This window comes from Rhyacophila brunnea, unplaced genomic scaffold (genome assembly GCF_057557595.1).
Source record: "Rhyacophila brunnea isolate RB1 unplaced genomic scaffold, BYU_Rbru_1.0 scaffold_10, whole genome shotgun sequence".
NCBI classification, from domain to species: domain Eukaryota; kingdom Metazoa; phylum Arthropoda; class Insecta; order Trichoptera; family Rhyacophilidae; genus Rhyacophila; species Rhyacophila brunnea.
Window position 1 is genome coordinate 34,609,603 of NW_028232752.1, and position 24,994 is coordinate 34,634,596.

At 34.8% G+C, this 24,994-nt stretch overlaps 4 protein-coding genes across 4 annotated transcripts; 1 reads left to right on the top strand and 3 right to left on the bottom strand.

Moving 5' to 3' along the window:
- Positions 1-1,280: 1,280 nt before the first annotated feature.
- Positions 1,281-12,927, top strand: LOC147079130 (uncharacterized). The gene is made up of 7 exons (XM_085953572.1): positions 1,281-1,347; positions 2,806-3,267; positions 5,244-5,292; positions 6,875-7,181; positions 8,802-8,985; positions 10,635-10,820; positions 12,518-12,927. Exons 2-7 carry the CDS (start codon positions 2,816-2,818, stop codon positions 12,684-12,686), a joined length of 1,347 nt encoding a protein of 448 aa, XP_085809698.1. The 5' UTR covers positions 1,281-1,347; positions 2,806-2,815; the 3' UTR covers positions 12,687-12,927.
- Positions 12,928-13,072: 145 nt separating this feature from the next.
- LOC147079131 (uncharacterized) lies at positions 13,073-18,080 on the bottom strand. The gene is made up of 3 exons (XM_085953558.1): positions 16,873-18,080; positions 14,969-15,099; positions 13,073-14,839 (listed from the first exon to the last, which is right to left on the bottom strand). The coding sequence occupies exons 1-3, from the start codon at positions 17,907-17,909 to the stop codon at positions 14,613-14,615; spliced, it is 1,395 nt and encodes a 464-aa protein (XP_085809684.1). The 5' UTR covers positions 17,910-18,080; the 3' UTR covers positions 13,073-14,612.
- A 215-nt stretch (positions 18,081-18,295) lies between these two features.
- LOC147079132 (uncharacterized) lies at positions 18,296-19,668 on the bottom strand. Its single transcript, XM_085955894.1, has 2 exons — positions 18,893-19,668; positions 18,296-18,372 (listed from the first exon to the last, which is right to left on the bottom strand). Exons 1-2 carry the CDS (start codon positions 19,563-19,565, stop codon positions 18,296-18,298), a joined length of 750 nt encoding a protein of 249 aa, XP_085812020.1. The 5' UTR covers positions 19,566-19,668.
- A 1,248-nt stretch (positions 19,669-20,916) lies between these two features.
- LOC147079133 (uncharacterized) lies at positions 20,917-22,538 on the bottom strand. The gene is made up of 2 exons (XM_085955905.1): positions 21,621-22,538; positions 20,917-20,946 (listed from the first exon to the last, which is right to left on the bottom strand). Exons 1-2 carry the CDS (start codon positions 22,416-22,418, stop codon positions 20,917-20,919), a joined length of 828 nt encoding a protein of 275 aa, XP_085812031.1. The 5' UTR covers positions 22,419-22,538.
- Between the last annotated feature and the right edge of the window lie 2,456 nt (positions 22,539-24,994).

The following is a 24,994-nucleotide window of genomic DNA, read 5'->3' on the forward strand; positions in this document are numbered from 1 at the left end:
GAAGAAGAAAACTTAAAAAGTGAAAAAACTGCAATTATAACCGTCTGCCATAACAGTACAATAAAAGGACAATATTGTCCTTTTATAATTTTATATAGTGACTATATATAAGTATTACACATACCTGATCAAATAACATAACCATTTCCGGTTTGCCTTCCTTTCTGCGGAATACGTAGCTAAAAACAGAGTCAGTGTAGGTACGACTTTGCATAAAATTAGTTGAGTTAAGTACAGATTTTATACATAATAAGTGTCATACCTTTCATGGCCAAATCACCTTTTAATACTATCCATAACCAAAATATGAAAGCCCTATAAGAAATAGAAAGACCATAGACATCAAGCGACTGGAAAATCTTAAATTATGTTATCCTGAAAGTGTTATTTTTGGACATGCGATACATTGGCTCTTGTGTATAGATACAAAACTCAAAAACGTAATGAGAATCAGAGTATCGTACGTTCAAAAAGAACTCTTTTTAAAATTCATTCGCCACGGAAGATTTAATTACTATTTAATTACCACCTTAAAATAACATGCTAATTATATCTAATGGCCATCTAATGCCGACACAACAGCTGTGCCGTCAACGCTGTAAGGATTAAAAGGCGCAATATCAGATTTTGAATGCTCTTAATGTTGTTAATACACTTGAGTTTTACAAAATAAGGTTTGTGCTATGAGTGGACTCAAAAGCGAATTGGTTGTGAAATATATGATAATATCATATTGTTTAAAACTCTCATGATTATTTTATATTATATTGGGTCGCCATTGTATGTTCTTTTTGTGTAAATATGTCAAATTCACACGCATACACTTCAATACATTATCTCCTGAGAATGGCCTCTCCAGCAAGCCCGAAACGTGGAAGAAAATAGAAGACAGAATTCACGATGACAACCCAAAGACATAATTCGATAAAGATAATAATTACTTTAGATACACAATCTTATTAATCTTATTAATATATTAATATTATATTTATTATAATATAATATTCGTTTACATAATTTAAGAATCTTTATTCAGCTTTAAGAAGCAATTAAAATTGTATTGATACGTTTCAAATAAAATTTTCGACAGTCATTTGAGTGCAGGGTTTCCCCTTTCATAAGATATTTAATACAAATTCAGTAGATAATTTACAATTTAAGAGCGTTTGATTCGTGTTATTTTTTTATCGACGCTGTTTCAAGCTAATTCTACAATTCTTCGAATCATGAATGATTTTAATATTAGATCTCTGTCGTTTAGATTTTTACCTAAACTGGTCAGTAGTTAGTAGGCTGTTGGTTGAGCGTGTTGTCCGAATATTTTTCAGGATCGTTTACTAATAAAAGGTCAGTTTTAATACAAACAATAATCATAAAATACATTTCTTGTACATAACATTTATATTTATTTAATTAGATGTTTATTAAATTAAAGTAAATATTTAAATTTCTACATTCAGTGTCAAGAAATTAATATCAGATAATTATGTGTTATTAAATTAAATCTATCGATAATTTGTACGAACTTCAAAATTTAACGCATTTAATTGCTGTTTATATTTGAATATGCATAAGTAATTATTATTCTAACTTTTAAAACTTTCAAAATATTAAATTTGTAATAGTTACTTACGTTTGCCATGATTTCTACAAGATTCTTCGAAATATATTATTCCTGATTCCTAATAAAATATGAGAACATTTTATTTTTCTCTTATTGTAATACGAGTATCAATATGTAATTATCAATTCAACATGGCAATCATTTAGTATTAATTATTAATTTGATAATTAAATTATAACTCAGTTAAAAAACAAAATTAATAAAATTACAAATAAAAAAATCGTAAACTATTAATTGTTATCCTTCTATAGGTTATGATTATTTATATACATTTAATATTAAATCCTACATAAACAAATAATTATTTCTATTCATTGTTCTTGGTGCTGGAAAATTTATTGGTATCCCGAAACTAAAATTAAACAAACTGGTGGGTGGTGTAATCAGTCTTATCTTTTAAGAAAACAAATATATTATGAATAATAATGATATAATTTATTCATATAGTATATGATTTCAAAAGTCTAATATAAATAACACGTCTTCATATTTTATTTATTTTATTAGCTTCCAGTTTCGTTTTACCAATAAACACTAATTATTACTCTGGTACTCTACATATTATATTAACCTTAACCATGTCGAAAACGTCGATCGTGGGATGGATTGTGGTCGATAGCGCCATCGGTAAAAAGCGTGTAGATTTAGTAATTTGTAATATATATTATGTTACATTGAGATTTTAAGGGGAGGCATTCACCATTCCTTCTTTTATTTCCTTAATCACCTAACGTGAAAGTCGTTTTAAAAATAACCATAATAAAGCCTGCGTAAATTCGTCGTAATACACTTCTCACCAAAGACGAAGCTTAATCGTACAGTCACGCAGTATGCTCTTTATACAATAGTTTGACGATGAGTGCCCAACCACCTAAACGTTTCGTTTTCACGACGAATGGGTAATTCAGTATTTCTTTATGATGGTGTTAAATTCAAAAGAAAGACGCGTGCTAAATTTTTGTCGCTTCAGTATCCTCAGGCAAACATAATACGTTTATGTTGCAAAATTACACTGGACGTGTGGTAGAGGTCATTGCCAGTTTTTACCCCTATTGGATAGTAGGTCACACCATACTTGAAGTTGACATGCGTGCTATATCGCCCATTATAATACTACAGTAGGTATATTTTTCGTAATACTATTATCACTATTGCTAAAATTTTGAAATTATTTATTGCAGAATCAAAAATATGAACCGCTTCCTGTGCTCATTCCTCGTGGCTCTGAGCATCTGCTCATCCATAGTCGCCTTACCTCAGCATGAGCCGGTTAAGGGTGTGAAAGGTCACCCAGCAGTCAGTCACAACGCTGCCGGTTACAACAGCAGCTTGTACAACGTCGCCGGTTACAACGCGGCAGGTTACAATGTTGCTGGCTACAACGCGGCAGGCTACAATGCTGCCGGTTACAATCATGATGGCTACAATGCGGCCGGCTATAACGCTGGTGGATACAACGCGGCCGGTTATAACCATGCTGGCTACGACGCGTCTGGACATCAAGCAACCGGTCAACATGGAAACACTTTCCATAGCCCTGGATCATCCCCGAATATGAGAAACCTTACTGGATCTTCATTAACGGTTAAGAATAACTCAAAGCCTTTGGATCTCGAAAAAGGCGTATGTTATCAAGAAGTACCGTGAGTATCTGCATCAAGTTATTCATGACATTAAATTAATTGCAATTAGATTAATTATTACTTTAGGCGGGTTAATTCACACACATTAAAATAAAATTATGTATTTCATAATTACGTACATGGATAGGATTTACATTTTATTTAATGCAGTTTTGTAGTCAGTTTATTTAAATATAAATCACCAGTTTTGAGCAATTTAAAATTTCTGTAAGATTACCTAGGCATTTAAATATCGGATGATGTTTAATTTTACCATTCTTACATTTATAATGCTTATAATGATTATTATTAACCTCATCATAACTACATTAAATTGACATTGACGTTGGAAAACCAAAGGGGCGTAATGCCAAACGGCAACTTTTTTTTGACCATGTCCAATCCTAAGAAGATCATAATATGAACTTCCACGTTTTGTATAAACATATTATTTTTTTTTACGAGAAATGGATGCCAGTCACTTGTTCAACCTATTAGGTCCATACAATCCAAACACACATTTTACAGGAGAATAAAAATGAATACCTAGTTACATACAGGGCTAAATTATTTAACCCCATATGTAACCCATTTGGGCAAAATGTCTTTTATTTTAAATTATATTTTGTAAAATTAAAGATGTTTTATTTTAATGATTTACGATTTGTTTTCTTTTGTGAATTTATAAGTAGTGACAATTCTTTAGTTATATTATTCTAATGTAGGGTGGGTAACACTGGTCCACATTAATAGGAAACAGGTTGTTAAAATATTAGTAAATATTATATTATGTGTATTTACAAACTTGTATAATAGCAATTTTCCGTGCCTAGAAAGATTCACAAGCATATGTATAAAAACTATTGCCTGCTCACTACAATATTGAATACTTTCTTTCCCAACATTCTAATAACACGGATTGGAGCTTTGACTATTTCTATCTTACAACCAAAGCAATGAGTTACACTAGTTTTTCATATATTTCTGAACAACCATAAAGTTCACAGGCAAAATAAATCTGGAATTGAAATATAAGTTAATAATAATAATTAGTCATACTAGCAAATCTGCGGTAAATTTTGTGTCAACCTAATGTTGTGCTGTAATTAAACCATCATTATACAAATGATAAACTTTAATTCTATTTTGATTTAAACATGCAATTATGTTGTAGCAGTAATCCTATTCGATGTGAGGTTTTTTTCTTGAATGATTAAGAACATGTTGGTTCTATACATATAAACGTTGCGAACCATTAGATATAGGTGTGCATCATATTATAATATATTATTATCTACCTTGGTCACGTTTGGCTTGAATTACGTAATAATAAACTGTTTTAATCGAAGCCTTGAGACTAGAGAGTCCAGTACATCTGCTACTCGATGTGTACATAATATATTATATGGAAAGGTTAAAATATCTACAATATGTGTTTCAAAAAATAATTCTCCGTGTCTCAATGACAGCTATTGCTAGATAATATTGTTATTAGGACACTATGTGACACATAGGTTATTGAACTTTTTTTTATTATGTCATTGTTTTGTTATGCAAATGTATATTTTTTGGATAACTACCTACGTAAACTTGTTTTAGCGACTCGGTATGGTGTTTTAAAGAAATCTCAATTTGGTACCTGTCTATGTTTATTGCAAACATCAGATATTTGACTATTGCAAAAATTTCATTTCATTTCAATTTGTGTAGAGTATGGACCTAATAGGTTGAACAAGTGGCTGACATCCATTTCTCGTAAAAAACAAAAATCTGTTAATACAAACCTCCACTCTGTGGAGGCCCGTATTATGATATTATTAGGATCGGACATGGTCGAAAACATTTCATTTAAGATATTATATATTTTTTTGAAATTCCTCGAAAATTAAAAAAAAATATATTCGCAGAAGTAATTGACTAATTATTATTGTGAAAATACGATAGCATTTTGCCTACACAGTGTTTATATTTCAATATTTATTTTTATTTCATTACAGAACAGCATCTCTTGTCAAAGATCCACATAATATTCCAGCTGGAAATGGGGTAAGATTTTTATGAAAAAAATATTATTGTTCCTCATCAAAAAAAAAAAAAAAAACAATTTCACACGGGGTTATACCATGCACTCTATTATGCTCGATAGATAAAGGAATATAAGTGAATTATACCATTTTTGACAGTATATATTGTAGAAATTAGTTTTCATTCGCCTGCGGTGCTAAAAAACATTACATACCCGAATTTGTATGATATGCTTGTCAGATGTTGCATTAAATATGTCCCATCAGGTTGGTAGGTATATAACAAAAATACGAGCATATTTTAATAATTTTGAGAAATTATCAAGCGCTCCGGTTCATCATTTTCTTTTATTTTGGGGATTGCAATATTATTATTAACAGTCACACAACGATGAGGTCGAACCAATATAGACAAAAATGAATATTTTTTTGATATTGGTCAAAAACATATTTTTGATTCAAGAAATAGTTTGCAAACAAAACACATTTCATAATAACGTTCCATGAAAATTTATTTACAATATTCTATCTTTTAATACAGTAAAATAAATCATTTGAATAACGGACGAACGGGTTTCATTCAGAAGTTGAATTACAACATTGTGCTTAACAAATTATTCATAATTATTCTGATAATACCGACCGATTTTCCGACTTATACGCGGTGAAAATGATAACTCTGCCATTCTTGGTAGTATTGACCTGTGTGTCCTTGATAATTAAATCAATTAAATAAATATTAAATAATCTTAGAAATCGGGAGCATCAGTTGTTTGTTCTCCCAAGGTGCAGAACTAACCTGCCATTGGTAATGCCAATTGGGAAGGCAATAACTCTGTTCAACCAAAGCACTTCGATTGACACATTCCACCTGCGTGAGTATGAGCATAGGTGGGCATTGTTTTATAAATTCTTACAATTGGCTGTGCTTAGCTCATTCGGTGTAGGTACATCCTTGTATCTATTTTATATTTTTTTGTATTCACTGTTCACACTGTCACACCTTTAACACTTTTTTAGTATTTTATAACTTTTATATAACATGTAATACTGTTTTAATAATATTTCTTTCTTTCTAAATGTCATGATGTGAACGTCTTAAATTAATAGCTTGTAATTTTCACTACGTGTAAAAAAATGTATGTGAATTTTAAAATTATTAGAATACTATTTAACGGTGTTATCTATCAACAGATTTGTGGTGTAAATACATTGTAGGTATTGCGACATTAGGTACTTCAAATAAAACACAATAATTTGTAATATTTATTCCATATAATTGAATAAATCTCCGTACAGACTTGGTCTGCTTAGCAGGAATGTTGAATTCGGTTTAGAATGTCTTGTCGAATGAAACCGATCCCGACCTCTATTGAATTATGTGGAATAGGTATTTATTTAGAAATATGACACCAGTCGAAATAGCAGAAGAGATATCATTTTATAGTGTCTAGATTTATCACTAAAAGCAAAATAAAATATACCTACCTACATGGGTACTTCTAGATTCTTGAGATTTTTGAAAGGTGGTGGGATTAAATTAATTTATTATATATTTTATAATTTAACTATGATTGTAAATTATCCGTTTTTTTTAAACACAGTCAACGCCATCGATGAGCAAAATCCGAGGCTGCTGCCCTGGGTACGAGCGCAATGCCCACAACTTTAGGATGTGCGACCCAGTTTGCGAGCACGAGTGCGTCAACGCCAGATGCATTGCCCCGAATGTCTGCGCATGCCACCCTGACCATGTTCTCGACCTGGATGGATTCTGCGTGCCCACATGCCCCATCGGCTGCCTGAACGGCCACTGCGGCCCTGACAACGAGTGCGCCTGCAACACTGGGTACACGGAAGAACAAAATATGAAGTTCTGCATTCCTAAGTGTTCCAAGGGATGTATGCACGGTAAATAACAGCATAAGAACTTTCTTCGTGGTCGATATCTGCTCACTAGGTGGAGCATATGGATACCACACGCCGCCTCCAAGAATCCTAGTCGTTCACTAATCTTCTTTCGTATTCCCAGATCTTGAGAACATAATATGTTGCTTCGTCGTTTACATCCTGTGGATAGTAATTAGTTAAACAACACTTGAATGCGTGGCGACTTGGGTGGTTACATGTAAATCGTACTTATACAATTTGCCGTAGGAAAGTTCACCGTTAGATAATGTATCAGAAAGAGATGGCCGTATAGCATTGAAATAAAAATGACCCGTTTATGACGCTCGTTGTGTTCCGATTTTATTGAGATTCAACAAGAATATAGATTTGATTAGTACGACTTGACACATATGAGCATCTACTTGATAACATAGTTTTAAATCATTCAGAATTCTATATAAATATATACGATATGATTGTATTTATAATTTACTCACCTATCTATTTTTTTCCGTCTTTCCTTGTATTCTGGTGGTTTCTATTACGTATTTTTTTCTATTTATACATGAATTTTATTCTTAATTCTACAATTATACAACGCTATACAACAGCTCACGGTACGGTGAACTACATACGTACAATACTCCGGATACTGTTTTGGGTAACTAGGTACTCCTGAAGAATTTCCAGGAATAAACAATCGGTGATGCTTCACATCAAATGTAGTACCTCTTGATATGCCTGATTAACACCGGACGTGGTGAGAGGCTGAGTGGTTTGGAGCATTCTATATTTGTATGGATAGTATTATCAACTTTCCAGGAGAGAAGCTCTCGAGATAAAGGGACCCAATGGGTAGAGCGAATGGCTAATAATAATTATTCTGCGAAAAATGATATTTTCTTCTCCGTGATTGTTCATATGGTCTGGTTAGGTTAGGGTAAAAAATGGTAATTTACCATACCGTGAGATTCGATACTTCCTCACAGGTACTGATGAAATATTGACCAACAACCTACCTTCAATAAATTTGACGCATCGTAATAAAGTAGTAATAATGGCGGCCAGCGGGTTTACCACCGGTAGACAAATCATTTGCAATAATAATTATGACTGACTTCTAATTCACAGGTATAAGAGCTTAACAGAGATGACACGATAATAATAATAAACACGTAGCATGTTTTTTTCACTTCCACTACGGCATTCTTATATGATTAATATAAGTATATTTTTCTCATTCAATTTTGATACGTAGTTAATCAAAAAAGCATTTTGCTATTTCAAAATTCATTATATTAAATAATACATACAATCACGAAGTCTCAAGAGTCTCAAGTGCGCTAAATCATATCGCCATAAGTGAAGACGGAATTAAAAAAAAAAATGACAATTTCCTACACACCGACATAATATACTAATTTTATTATTCTTGGTCTTGATTATTCTATGCAGCAGAGATGGCAACATCGGTGACAGGCGGAAAATATGAGGTCAGGAAACCATAGCAACCAAAAACAATGGAATATAACAAGAAAAACACTGGCATTGTTCGCCACATATTTTACCCATTATTACTGTTATGACTTATATAATAGAATCGATAAATAAAACATTAATCTAATACTAAGCTTCTTTCAGGAAACTGCACTGCTCCGGAAGTATGCACATGCGAAAGTGGATACAAACTAAACCAGGTCGGTGCCTGCGCCCCCCATTGCGACAACGGATGCACCAACGGTGACTGCATTGGACCCAACCAATGCGTTTGCAAACAAGGCTACATGATGGACAGAACGGGACACTGTGCACCAGTTTGCTCTCGGTAAACATAATATAGATCAGAGGTACTCTTAGTAGCGCTTTACAGAATAATATTTCAAAAATTTATTTATAAAATTATGAAATTGGTTGAAGAATACACATGATTCGTCTAAAATTTCTTTCCACGCTCAAATGATCCATAATGTGTTTTTGTAATGAGATCATGTGTGAAATAGTCCGTTTCTGGCATTGGCAGCAATTACTTTATTAATATTGTCGATTTTCCCTACTACTCTATACTGTGAAAGATCATTCAGTGTAATGCACTTCATAAAAAACAAATATCGAAACCAGTTGACACTGTTGACAGATGTAAACTTAGAAGCAGCCATGCGGCTTGCATTGGAAAAAGGAGTAATGAGGAATTTCCATTTCCATTATTTTTAAATAATTTTATTGTACTAAAATGTTCAAATGACTTGTCTATAAATAAATTCATCTATTTTTTAGTAAATAAAGGTTAGATTTATTTTTTTCAATCACAACAAAAGTCAAATTTGGTGCGGCCACCAGACGTTTCCATATAACTGTCAATGTCAATTGTGCGGCCACAGTTAAGTTTCACGTGAGAACCACTGCTATAGATTGATTGATCATATCACCGTAAAAACCTTTTTAATTTAAATTTTATATTTCTTCATTTCCTCATTAGTAAAGTTCTTACGATTTGCTCGGAAACAGAAGAGCTTTCTTCCACTAATCGTCGAGTCACTATTTCGTTAAGATACAATACAGTGCGGATATATGAGATATATCACATTGATTTTAGTTATATTTTCACGTCCCGCTTATCGACCAAAGCGGAAGATCGATAAACAGTCGATTATTACCGAAAATTCTCGGACACCGGAACTAAAAAAGACTTGACATGAAAATTTCGTCATGATTATATTGTATGTATGGCCTAATAATTGGTAATGCACGTAGAATTCAATGAATGCAAGTGCGAGCCCCGTTCCGGATCAATATCGTGTCAAAAAATATTTTCTATTATGTATGTTTCTGGGTGTTCCAAATTATAACATTTCTTTTCAAGGACTTTCGCGCAGTGTAATGCGTGTTTTAGTTTTTGTTGATATTATGTCATTACAAATTCACTACTTTAGTGGACTGGAGCGCGCTGCGTTGAGGACCTTCCAGACTTTAAAAAAATAAAAATAATTTTGAGTCATGTCAATATAGAAAATTATGTATATAACATAATAATATGCTGTATTTCAAACGATGCTATGACGTACTATTTTATTGATATTTCTGAGTGTGCTCGTAACCACATCATCTATGGACCTGCTCGCCACCGATATTATGATGTAGGTACATCCTTGTAAAAGATACATATATGGCTAATGTTTTTCTTATTTATTCTCTTTGTTATAATAAAAATATAATGTTAAACACAAATTACATTTTCATTGGAAAATTAAAGTTTTAGATAAAAAAAATAATAAATAAATGAATAAATTTTGATATAGTGGAAGGAACCCATGTTATAGGCACTTCGGGTCGTAAGAACATCTTAGTCTGCCACTGTATATACTTCCAATATTACATAAACATAACTTAACTTAACATAACATAACTTAATAAATATATTCATTAATACGCGTATTGACACGTTGAGTTGCTTTACAAAAGTTTTTTTCGTTCTAGTGGCTGTGCCCAAGGCGAATGCATCGCTCCCGAGAAGTGCAGTTGTGCTCCAGGATTTATTATGGACCCAGCAGGAAATGCGTGCACGGCGCATTGCACGAAGCCTTGCCTGAACGGAGATTGCACCGGTCCTGATCAATGCACTTGCAAGCAAGGATTTGTCAAAGATGCTAGCGATCCCCATAAGTAAGTCTTTCAATTGATAACATCAAGTAGCTAGTAGCACAGTTCAAAGGCAACTGGGTAATAATTATTGTACATCGATGCAACTTTCAGTTCAGAGATAAATTGTCAATGCAAAAAGAAATAAATCAGAATAATTACTTATTGAGGAATTTTAACTCATCATATTGTATTTATATTGTGTAATTTTCTGATACAGTATACCTACTCTCAGTAATCCGCCGTTTGATTATCCGACAACTACTATACTCCGCCGTTATTTTTACTAGTTGAAAGCACAAAATCAAGCTCTATAATTCGCCGATATTTGATTGTCAAATTCAGTAGTCCGCCGCATACAAGTATACAACGCAGATGAGGCAGGTTTATTTTGGAAACTTCTCCTTCGTAAAACGTTCGTTCATCGCGAAGAAAGTAATGTACCAAAGACAGCATCACAACTATGCCGTGCTCCAATGCAACCGGGACACACAAAATGAAGCTTTTGGTCATAAGGAAAGCCAGGAATCCTAAGCCATTCAAGAATATCTGCCTCACTGAACAACTGGTTGTGTCAATTAATATGTGTAATTTAGTAAATACTTGATTTTGATGATAAATAAAACCGTAATTAGCTCGTACAAATTTCTCAATAAACTATTTTTTACGAAATACCTGTATTAATTTTTACTACATATTGTATGTATGCACTATAATCCGCCGTAATTTCACTAATTGGACAATTGTCTGGTTTTTGGGGTAGCGGATTGCTGAGAGAGTACTGTATATATATACCTGTAATGAAGAAACACTAAAACATGACGTGTCCAACGCGTCATTTGCGGGATGAATGTTGGTCGATCGCACCATAGACCTATAGAAATTGAATCGTGAAAACATAAAAAAATCGTGTAATTAAAAATTAAATCAAATGGATCATGGGGAAGCCCGTGTGATCTCGTCGTTTTACTTGGTTTGGTTCGGATTGTATCACTCACAGAGAAGATGTTAATCTCTGCGCATAAGCTGTTGCGTAGTTTACCCTTCGTGTAAGGCTTCAGTGGCAGCGTTTTGCGAAGCGGGGCGTGCGGTGTGCATGTTAAACAAGTGTACACAATATGCACGTTGCACGCTCCGCACTGCAAAACGCTACCACTGAGGCCCTATGCTAACATTACTGTCGTGCAGTAGGCTATATTATGTACAGTAGGAGAATAATGTGACGATTAGTGTAATGATTACTCAAAAGATGACGGATGGGATGTTGAGTATTTATTTGTGATAGCGAAAAATAGGTGTTGTTTAATTTGTAAGTCCTAATCCTAGTCAAATAAATACATTTTTTTCTATTTAAAGAATGATAGTAGAACAGTGCAGTAGATCACTGCCAGTTTTGATACTGGATAGTACCTAGATCATAACCTACTTGAAGTTGGACATGACTGCACTATAAGAACACTTGACAACTAGGATCATACACATTGTGATGGACGGACCCACACCACACTTTCGGCAGATCTCTAAAAACTCAACTGTATAAGACTGAATAAAAATAGACTTAGCAATCAATAGCAAGAAAAAGAAGAATTAATGTATATAGTAAAATTCTGTTTCTTTGATTAGTGTACATTTATTATGTATCATGCTTTTTTCTGTTTTCTGTTTTTCTATGCCAGATCAATCAAATTGTGTATTCATAAAGATTTGTAATCGTGTTTCAGATGCGTGGGAAACTGTCCTAATGGATGTCCCAATGGAATCTGTTCAGGCCCCAACTTCTGCATTTGTCTTCCTGGATATTTCAAAGACAGGAGCGTGAAGGGATCTCAAAGGTGCGTCAGGAGGGATCGTCGCTCTGTGGAGCATCGTCTCAAGATCAGCATTGAATAATCTACTTACTTTCACTTATGACTATCAGAAACAAAATATTGAGTCTTGATGTGAATGATTTTTTTGTTATAATCAGTGAAGCTATAGTTACCCAAATGCGCCTAAAGGCAACAACGCAAATTCTACATTTTTGAAAGAATTTTGAAACTGAATTAATACCTACATTTTTATCATCTCAAAAAAATGCATTATAATAATAATATGTAACCAAAAATATATTCGGGTAATGAACCATGTAAAAGTTTTTTCTTATTTATTTATGTGTCTTCCCTTTTTGTAATTTGAACGTTGCAGCGACGACTTTCTTTGAAATGGATGACATACTATTTAAAAGGGCGCCTCGAAACAATCCAAATTAGTCATAAAATAATTAAATTATAATCAAATCATAAAAATATGCGTATTTCTCACAAATCAAGTATTAAATATTACCCAAATCACAACGAAATCCCTGCAACTAACATCAAATGGGAGTATAACACCCGTCAGCATCATTATTTTACTCTGTAAAAAATATTGTAGGTTCGTCCAATTATGTTAATTGAGAAGATTATTATCACACTAAATAGGTACATTTCTACTATGTTAATTTCTTCTAAAATTTTATCAAAACATAATTTGATACTTAGTTTCAAGAATAATTTATTTTTGAACTTTGCCCACGTGAATATTATAATAAATCATTTTCAATTATTAAGACGTACCTATATATTATGTAATAAGGAAATACATTGTTTATTATAAATATAATATTATATTACCCGAAACCAAAAAAATATGAATTTGATATACTACCTACTGAGATGGTTGTCGAATAAATAATATTATATACCTACCTATATTTTGTGTTATATTCAACAAACTGGTGACTATAGAAAATATTTTTAATCTATACAATATTAACGTAGTTTAATAGGCGACTCTCGTGGTTCAGTGAGTCAAGCGCTGGCTTTCCATCCGAGAGCTCCGGGTTCGATCCCGGTGAGGACAGAATATATTTATGTGCTTTTCTCCCTGGGCTCCCTGAGATTGGGTCTTTGTGATTGTTCAAAATTACTAACAACCACCTTGTACGAAAAAGCAAAGACATGGTTATTAATAATTAAAAAAACATAGTTATTCTACCATATTATTTAAATGTGCCCGTATTATACTCGTATATACGTTAGTTATCTATCAAGATATTCAATCGAGAAAATTATATAAAAATAATGTCATTAGAAATAGTTTTATTTATTGTTCGTGGAAAAAGACAAAATATGCGACTAATAAAAGGTATAAATTACAGATGTTTTTAAAATGTAAAAATTTGTGCCTAACACACCTTTACTATTATTTACAAACGACCGGTTAATTTTGTCTTAATGCTTCATTGTATTGTTATCAAATTGGTACCATATACTCGTATTATAATAATTTGTTATTTTTAAGGATTATTGACACATATTTTACACAATATTATACTTTAATTGCCATATGAAACTCATGACATTATCAATTAACAACACTAATTTAATAGTAATTTATTAATTACGTGTTTCATCACTATAATAATTATCATACATACATATTAATGTATACGTAATTAAAAAATAAAAAACACAAAAGTGGGTCACTGTATAAGCGAGAATTTTTTTTATTGAATGTATGAATATTTTACAAATTACAAAGTTAACGCTAGGATAAAATGGTCGTCGTAATGCAGTTATCGAGGCCTGTTTTATCCCAGCCGTCTTACCGAACATAAGGTTCCGACCATCATACATCTGATAGTCATCATTAGAAAATTTATTTATATTCACAATGTTATACTTACGTTTTGTTTTTAAATTTAACACTTGCTTTATTTTGTGTATGTTATATATTTAGAGAGTTGTTCACTTATAATAAAAATATTTTATTAAAGATATTTAAATAATTAAATAATTAATTACTATTATCAGTTCTTAGGGTAGGGTACAAATCACTTTTTTCACCATTGAATTTCATTTCGGTATATATGGCTTCTTCTGGCTGCTTGGCATTATCAGTAAAAGGTTTGTCGGATAATCGGCGAGTACCAGTATATAATGGATTATGAAAAATACGAGCTTTTTTCTTTCGCTCCTCTTCTTCTTCTGCTAATTTTGTAGTTGTGCTGTTTCTCCAAGATTCTGAAATTAAAATAAAATATTAATTCCTGAACATGTAAAAAAACATTTATTATATTTGAAAAAAATTATATCATATAGAATTAATATGCCAACCAAAGAGATTAAAGAAACTCAATGAAAATTTCATACCTGACTCCTTGATAATTAACTGCGATTGATACCGTTTTTCGCGAATAATTTTATCAACCAATTTGATAATAAAACCAATGCACAGTAAGGCACCTAATATCCATCCCACTCTCAATTGTGACGCTTCATGCCTAAAACAATTAATATTTAAAATTAAATATAATTGACGCAGCTCATGATAATATGTTGTGGTACACTATACACAATTCTCCTATATTTCCGAATGATTTATCACAAGAAATTTAAGTACCTACAATTAGTATCTTGACCCTGGATCTTAATAATTGATACTAAAAGGCAGCCGCATTTTAAGGCTTGTTATTTTTTGGTATAGCAATAGCCACTAATTGCTAATGTTTACCTTAGAACCATGTTTAGGTTTAGTCTACGTTTAGCGACAAATAAGATTTGTTTATGGGCTATAAAGAAAGTTTGCCAAAGCATATGTATAAATTTTCATCGCAGGGCTAGGGACGCCTTGTGGTGAAAAACTATCCAAAAGGGGAAATGGAGTAAGTCCATTCTACCATCCCCACGTTTGGTGCCCTAGTTTGTAGTCTCATTTGAAGAAAAATGAACTTAAGATGATACTGAGGCTAAGAACAGGTCACATAATGGGTACCTAAAAGATTTGATGTCCTCATGGAAAGAACCGATTCGCAGCTCTGAGATAAATATTATGTTTTAGAGGGCATTATTCATATAGCAGTACAATGATATATATAGCCCTAATTATGAACGACACAGAGTACAGGTGCGAATTGTGGATATCTTTGAGAATATCGACGAATTTAAAGTTGCCCTGGCGGTGGGTAGGATGGAGGAGCTTGGCAAAATTGTAAAGTTCTTTAACAGAATTGGAGTGAGGACCTGATCGGCGAATCCTCTTCTACATGAGAAGAGACGATATGACGGTGAGTCGCAGTCAAAAACTCGGTAAAGTCATAAAAAAAAGATTTGTTTATGTTTATTCGATAAACTATCATTGCATGGTGTGAGTGTGGGTTTCACGTAATTACAGTGTTTTACGTATATTTTATTAATACAATACAGAGGTACATAGACTGTGTTTTCCAATAACAATTTGTTTTCAAATTTAATTTAATTCTCGATTAAACATTCGTGAGACGTATAATCAGCATTTAATATTATATTCTACTACACTGTAGAAGCGTATTTATCACAAGTCGGGAAGTTAGTTTTAAATAAAACTTTGTTTTTAGTTTTAGTATAAAAACTAGAGACGAGTACCAACTACCATTTTTTCTTGACAAGTACATATTTACAAACTTAACAAAAAGTAAATTGTTGGTTAACTTGAATCCTGCGAAAAAAAACTGGTTACACTGTGCCGTGCACAAATTTGTCATTCAACAGAAAACTCAAAGCTTATTTGTTTAACCTGCAAGATATTCAAGAACTCAAACATCATATTTTAAGTAACATAAAGCGTATATATATATTATGATCTTGAATATGTGTAAATATTAGATGTGGTGTTTTTTGTTTTAATATTCCATTGGTTTAAAATTTAAATTAATGTCTTTCAAACGGTGTGCCGCCAAATTGTTACAAAAAGTTTTTCAAGAAGTGAATAATAACATAACCTCAAACCCAAACCCGCATTATGTCAGCTGATGTGAGTCCTACTCTGTTTATAAGGAGCGTGTTTTCTAATTATTAAAGTTTGACAAAGGGCTTAGTGTGTTGCTAAACATTCATACAAATCACGTAATTGTGTTTTTTATAATCAAAATCAGTGCTAAAGATGCACTAGGCGCCATAAGACGGCCATTAGATACTATTAGAATGCCAATTAAAGGTGGTAATTATTTAGTAATTAACTGGTCAGCTTTAAATGTTTTACTATAAAACAAAATAAAATAATAATATCGATAACTCACCTAACATTGACGCTCTCAGGTTTTGTCACCACTGCATTTATAATCTTTTCTATCGAACAGCTTTCTCCAATATATCCAGGAAAGCAGACACAAGTGCCATCTTTTGAGCAATTTCCGAATATACATTCAGGTACACAGCTTTTCTGACATTTAAAAGTAATCTCAGGGTCTGGTGATAATCCATTAAAACATTCACAAATATCTGGCCTGACGCATGTTCCATTTATGCAATTGTTTGAGCAGACTGGGAAGCAATTATGTGGATCATCTTCGGCTGTAGCGTACCCCTCGTTACAAATGCATTTGCTATCTTTAGCATCACACTGTCCGTTCAAGCAACTTAGTTCACAAAAATTAATGCAATCATTACTATTTTTTATTTTAGTATAGCCATCAAAGCATTTACAAACACTAGGAGAATAACAAGATCCATTATAACAAGGTGGATCACAAATAGGAGAACAGCCAAATATCGATGTTTCCTTAGATTTTTCATATCCTGCGTTACACAAACAAACATCAGGTTCTATACAAATTCCATGCATGCAGGGTTTCTTGCAAACGGGTTGACATGCATATTTGTTTTTCAGATCGACCACAAATCCAATTGGACATGAGCACGTCTCAGGCTCAGTACAGGTGCCGCCGACACATGGCTTGCTGCACTTTGGACTGCATATTGACGGATCTTTAGATATTTCATAGCCAGCATTGCAAGTGCATGTGTTTGGCTTAGAACAAATGCCATTTACGCAATGTTTCTTGCAAACGGGTTGACATGCATATTTGTTTTTCAGATCGATCACAAATCCAATTGGACATGAGCACGTCTCAGGCATAGAACAAGTGCCGCCGACACATGGCTTGCTGCACTTTGGACTGCATATTGACGGATCTTTAGATATTTCATAGCCAGCATTGCACGTGCATGTGTTTGGCTTAGAACAAATGCCATTTACGCAAGGTTTCTTGCAAACGGGTTGACATGCATATTTGTTTTTCAGATCGATCACAAATCCAATTGGACATGAGCACATCTCAGGCTTAGAACAGGTGCCGCCGACACATGGCTTGCTGCACTTTGGACTGCATATTGACGGATCTTTAGATATTTCATAGCCAGCATTGCAAGTGCATGTGTTTGGCTTAGAACAAATGCCATTTACGCAAGGTTTCTTGCAAACGGGTTGACATGCATATTTGTTTTTCAGATCGATCACAAATCCAATTGGACATGAGCACGTCTCAGGCTTAGAACAGGTGCCGCCGACACATGGCTTGCTGCACTTTGGACTGCATATTGACGGATCTTTAGATATTTCATAGCCAGCATTGCAAGTGCATGTGTTTGGCTTAGAACAAATGCCATTTACGCAATATTTCTTGCAAACGGGTTGACATGCATATTTGTTTTTCAGATCGATCACAAATCCAATTGGACATGAGCACGTCTCAGGCATAGAACAAGTGCCGCCGACACATGGCTTGCTGCACTTTGAACTGCATATTGACGGATCTTTAGATATTTCATAGCCAGCATTGCACGTGCATGTGTTTGGCTTAGAACAAATGCCATTTACGCAAGGTTTCTTGCAAACGGGTTGACATGCATATTTGTTTTTCAGATCGATCACAAATCCAATTGGACATGAGCACATCTCAGGCTTAGAACAGGTGCCGCCGACACATGGCTTGCTGCACTTTGGACTGCATATTGACGGATCTTTAGATATTTCATAGCCAGCATTGCAAGTGCATGTGTTTGGCTTAGAACAAATGCCATTTACGCAAGGTTTCTTGCAAACGGGTTGACATGCATATTTGTTTTTCAGATCGATCACAAATCCAATTGGACATGAGCACGTCTCAGGCTTAGAACAGGTGCCGCCGACACATGACTTGCTGCACTTTGGACTGCATATTGACGGATCTTTCGATATTTCATAGCCAGCATTGCAAGTGCATGTGTTTGGCTTAGAACAAATGCCATTTACGCAATGTTTCTTGCAAACGGGTTGACATGCATATTTGTTTTTCAGATCAATTACAAATCCAATTGGACATGAGCAGGTCTCCGGCTTAGAACAGGTGCCGCCGAAACATGGCTTGCTGCATTTTGGACTGCATATTGATGAATCTTTTGATGGTTCATAGCCAGCATTGCAAGTACATGTGTCCGGTTTAGAACAAATGCCATTTACGCAAGGTTTCTTGCAAACGGGTTGACATGCATATTTGTTTTTCAGATCGATCACAAATCCAATTGGACATGAGCACGTCTCAGGCTTAGAACAGGTGCCGCCGACACATGACTTGCTGCACTTTGGACTGCATATTGACGGATCTTTCGATATTTCATAGCCAGCATTGCAAGTGCATGTGTTTGGCTTAGAACAAATGCCATTTACGCAATGTTTCTTGCAAACGGGTTGACATGCATATTTGTTTTTCAGATCAATTACAAATCCAATTGGACATGAGCAGGTCTCCGGCTTAGAACAGGTGCCGCCGAAACATGGCTTGCTGCATTTTGGACTGCATATTGATGAATCTTTTGATGGTTCATAGCCAGCATTGCAAGTACATGTGTCCGGTTTAGAACAAATGCCATTCACGCAAGGTTTCTTGCAAACGGGTTGACATGCATATTTGTTTTTCAGATCGATCACAAATCCAATTGGACATGAGCACATCTCAGGCTTAGAACAGGTGCCGCCGACACATGGCTTGCTGCACTTTGGACTGCATATTGACGGATCTTTAGATATTTCATAGCCAGCATTGCAAGTGCATGTGTTTGGCTTAGAACAAATGCCATTTACGCAAGGTTTCTTGCAAACGGGTTGACATGCATATTTGTTTTTCAGATCGATCACAAATCCAATTGGACATGAGCACGTCTCAGGCTTAGAACAGGTGCCGCCGACACATGGCTTGCTGCACTTTGGACTGCATATTGACGGATCGTTCGATAGTTCATAGCCAGCATTGCAAGTGCATGTGTTTGGCTTAGAACAAATGCCATTTATGCAAGGTTTCTTGCAAACGGGTTGACATGCATATTTGTTTTTCAGATCGATCACAAATCCAATTGGACATGAGCACGTCTCAGGCGTAGAACAGGTGCCGCCGACACATGGCTTGCTGCACTTTGGACTGCATATTGACGGATCTTTAGATATTTCATAGCCAGCATTGCAAGTGCATGTGTTTGGCTTAGAACAAATGCCATTTACGCAATGTTTCTTGCAAACGGGTTGACATGCATATTTGTTTTTCAGATCGATCACAAATCCAATTGGACATGAGCACGTCTCAGGCTTAGAACAGGTGCCGCCGACACATGGCTTGCTGCACTTTGGACTGCATATTGACGGATCGTTCGATAGTTCATAGCCAGCATTGCACGTGCATGTGTTTGGCTTAGAACAAATGCCATTTACGCAAGGTTTCTTGCAAACGGGTTGACATGCATATTTGTTTTTCAGATCGATCACAAATCCAATTGGACATGAGCAGGTCTCCGGCTTAGAACAGGTGCCGCCCACACATGGCTTGCTGCACTTTGGACTGCATATTGACGGATCTTTAGATATTTCATAGCCAGCATTGCAAGTGCATGTGTTTGGCTTAGAACAAATGCCATTTACGCAAGGTTTCTTGCAAACGGGTTGACATGCATATTTGTTTTTCAGATCGATCACAAATCCAATTGGACATGAGCACGTCTCAGGCTTAGAACAGGTGCCGCCGACACATGGCTTGCTGCACTTTGGACTGCATATTGACGGATCTTTAGATATTTCATAGCCAGCATTGCAAGTGCATGTGTTTGGCCTAGAACAAATGCCATTTACGCAAGGTTTCTTGCAAACGGGTTGACATGCATATTTGTTTTTGAGATCGATCACAAATCCAATTGGACATGAGCACGTCTCAGGCTTAGAACAGGTGCCGCCGACACATGGCTTGCTGCACTTTGGACTGCATATTGACGGATCGTTCGATAGTTCATAGCCAGCATTGCAAGTGCATGTGTTTGGCTTAGAACAAATGCCATTTACGCAAGGTTTCCTGCAAACGGGTTGACATGCATATTTGTTTTTCAGATCAATTACAAATCCAATTAGACATGAGCAGGTCTCCGGCTTAGAACAGGTGCCGCCGAGACATGGCTTGCTGCATTTTGGACTGCATATTGACGGATCTTTTGATGGTACATAGCCAGCATTGCAAGTACATGTGTCCGGTTTAGTACAAATGCCATTCACGCAAGGTTTCTTGCAAACGGGTTGACATGCATATTTGTTTTTCAGATCGATCACAAATCCAATTGGACATGAGCACGTTTCAGGCTTAGAACAGGTGCCGCCGACACATAGCTTGCTGCATTTTGGACTGCATATTGACGGATCTTTAGATATTTCATAGCCAGCATTGCAAGTACATGTGTCCGGTTTAGAACAAATGCCATTCACGCAGGGTTTCTTGCAGACAGGTTGACATGCATACTTGTTTTTCAGATCGATCACAAATCCAATTGGACATGAGCACGTCTCAGGCTTAGAACAGGTGCCTGCCATACATGGCTTGCTGCATTTTGGATTACATATTGATTTATTTTTTGAATTATCGTACCCATTATTACATTGGCATATGTTTGGTGATATGCATCGGCCATTGACACAGTTTGATAGACATACAGGATTACACACATTTTTGTTCTTTAAATTCATTGTAAAACCTACGTTACACGTGCATACATCTGGTTTTGTGCAGATACTATTAATACATGGCAATTTACAGTTTGGTATGCAGTTAGAAGAATTGTTACTTTTTTTGAAGCCATCATTACACTGACATAGTTCGGGAGCAATACATCTAGCATTTTGGCAAACAGATTTGCATATAGGGTTACACATATATTTATTCGAAGCATCTAACTTGTATCCTGGAAAACATTTGCACGTTTCTGGACTTACACAAATACCTTTTATACAAGGCTTGGTGCATTTTGGCAAGCAAACCGTTTTATTAGTGCTTTTTTCATAGCCTGCGTTACATTGACAATCATCCGGACCTTTACAATAACCATTTGCGCAACCAGTTTTACACAAAGGTTTACATACATATTTATTAGTTGGATCAATTACGTAACCTTTTTTACACCAACAAATCTCAGGTTTTGTACACAATCCGTTAACGCACGGTTTGCTACAATGAGGTCCGCAATAAAATTTATTTATACCTTTAACGTAACCGACATTACATTGACAATTATTCGGTCCTATGCACTTTCCATTGGAACACTCAGGCTTACAAACGGGTAAGCAATTATATTTATTGCGAGCTTCTAATTGATATCCTGCCAAACAAGTGCACGTGTCTGGTTTGCTACACGTTCCTTTGATGCAAGGCATTTTGCAATGCGGTAAACAATCATGGGAGTTTGGTTTCTTTTCAAATCCTTGGTTACACATACATAAGTTTGGTGCGATGCATAGGCCATTTTGACATGGTAGCTTACAAACTGGAATACATTTCATGTTGTTTGTTGGATTATTTATATATCCAGATAAACATTTACATTTGTTGGGAGATTCACATGTGCCGAGTTCACAGAGGGGGTTGCAAACCGGAACACAAATTGCATTGTTTTTTAGTGTATAGCCGGTGCAGCACTTAATAATTTGTATTTGCTTGACGTATGTCTGAAAAGGGTGAATTTGAAAAATATATTAATTATTACATCTTTCAAGAGATCTGTTATATAACATATAATATAATATCTTTCTTCTATATAATAGGTCAGAGTTTATTCCTCTTAATATTTGTCCGACTTGTCGTATACCTACTTGATACTCGGACTTAGTTGATAATGCGATGACGTTATTATATTTTAGGAAGTGGTCCGATACTCCTCCAAACATTTGAATTACGTTTTTATTGATTATCTGAAACCTCCACTAATATGGAGCGAGTGGCCAAGGCGGCTAGAAAGCGGTTACCCCGAACTGGGAATGGAGCCCCACTAATATAAATATAATATAGCAATTCAAAAACTAAAAGTAGCACAACCTGGTATAGAAAGATGCATGTTGAGCATAATGCGGAGAGTCCACAAAACAAACCTATAATACTCGTACCTACGGATATTTTTCTCAAAGAGTAAACAACAGCTCAACAAATGCAGTCAGAAAGTGGTACGCAAGGAGTACTAAACGGCAAGAGATTAATACCGACCGATGATTATGACATCAATTTAATTTCAAATAAAATAATATATTAAGTATAGAGATATATAATATATTGCATATAATATTACAATCTTTTAATACATATCACCCTCAATTGATATTTGTTGTTTGAGATGTAGTTGTAGAACCGCTTAACTTGAGAACCATTGATGAGGATGAATACTTTTGGTTTATCAAATCAATTTATCATATTATCTTGGAGACATTTAACTTTTAATTTTAAGTTTAAACCTACTTCGCGGTTTTAATTTGTAAGCTATTGCATTCCGGTCTAAAGGTCACCTGTGTTCTTTGCAAAGATCATAATGTCATCTATAAAGCACATGTGACTATGGAATTCCCCGTAAATGGCGATCCTACTACTCTCCCAGTTAAATCGCCTGAATAGATCTTCCAGAGTAGTGGTGAATAATTTGCGTTAGATCATATCACCTTTTGTATGTACCTACCTGTTACATCACTGCTCATTCCAGATAAAAAAAAACAATATTTACAATGCTCCACGGAAATGAGACAGAGGAATTACTTTAATAGAGCCACATGGAAGAATACTTTGGGAAACCACTAGTATCCGCTGCAAAAATAGACAAGACAGTAAGGTCGATAGAGTTGGACTAGAGCTTCAAAACATTCCACGGGATGACCCTCAGTCTTGAGAACTGGAGAATATTAAATATACATATTATAAGTGCTTACATTTTTTCTTGTTTTTGTGACAGGCCTACTTTTTACACATTTTCGATTCTTCCCTCCACAATCTGTCGATATGTATTGCTCAACTGTTTTGTATGATATATCTTTTGTGTCAAGTTTCCTGAAAATAACAAAGTATTATGATTTGAAAATAATATATCTATATATATATAAAACAAAGTCGGGTTAGTTACACCATTTATAACTCAAGAACGGCTGGACCGATTTTAATAATCTTTGATTTGTTGGATTTCTCTCCTCTCCGAATAGCAGAACAACTATTAAAACATTGGATAAATCACGGAAAAAATAAATTATGAAGAAAATTCATTTTCTCATATATTTTGACAATTTGAATAATGAACCTCGCGCATTCGAAAATAAAAGAAAATCACAAAAAAATTAAATCGTATACAGCTCCATCTCTAATACATGACAGAAACAATAAACAAGAAACAAACAAACAAAAGAAAGAAAGAATGATAGTCGAAATTTACTGTCAATGGTGTAGTGTGCCCAACATTTCGTGCTTCATGTCAACAGCTCAATTTGCTTGAAAACGATACTCATTGGGATATGACAATCGCTGAAGCAATTGTTTTTACATCTCCAAATCAGATACGCTCATTATTTGTTATCATTATTTCGACATGCTTCCCATCGAATCCACCTGAACTGTGGAAGAAGTACAAGGATGACATGTCAGACATTTTACATCGAATTTGTGTCAGTTCAGGGAATCCCGATCTCAGGGTGAATGAGGAGATACATAACCAGGCTTTGCTTTTAAAGATCGAATATATGTGTTACCTCATGTGCGGCAGTTTGTTAGTCAAGTTAGGAATGCCAACGCCACATCGTAGATTGAACGACGCTTTCAATCGAGGATTGGAACGTGAATGTGAATATGATCGAGATGCATTGAACCATTCAGTTTGAACGAATGTATAACTGTTGAACCCCCAACAGAAATAAGTGTACGATACATTAATGAAGGCAATTAATGATGGAAATGGTGGCTTATTTTTCCTCGACGCGCCCGGTGGAACTGGGAAGACATTCCTCATGTCATTGATTTTGGCTACTGTTCATGCGAGATCCGAAAATGCTGTAGCAGTTGCTTCTTCTGGGATAGTGGCCACGTTGCTAGAAGGATGCCGAACGCCTCATTC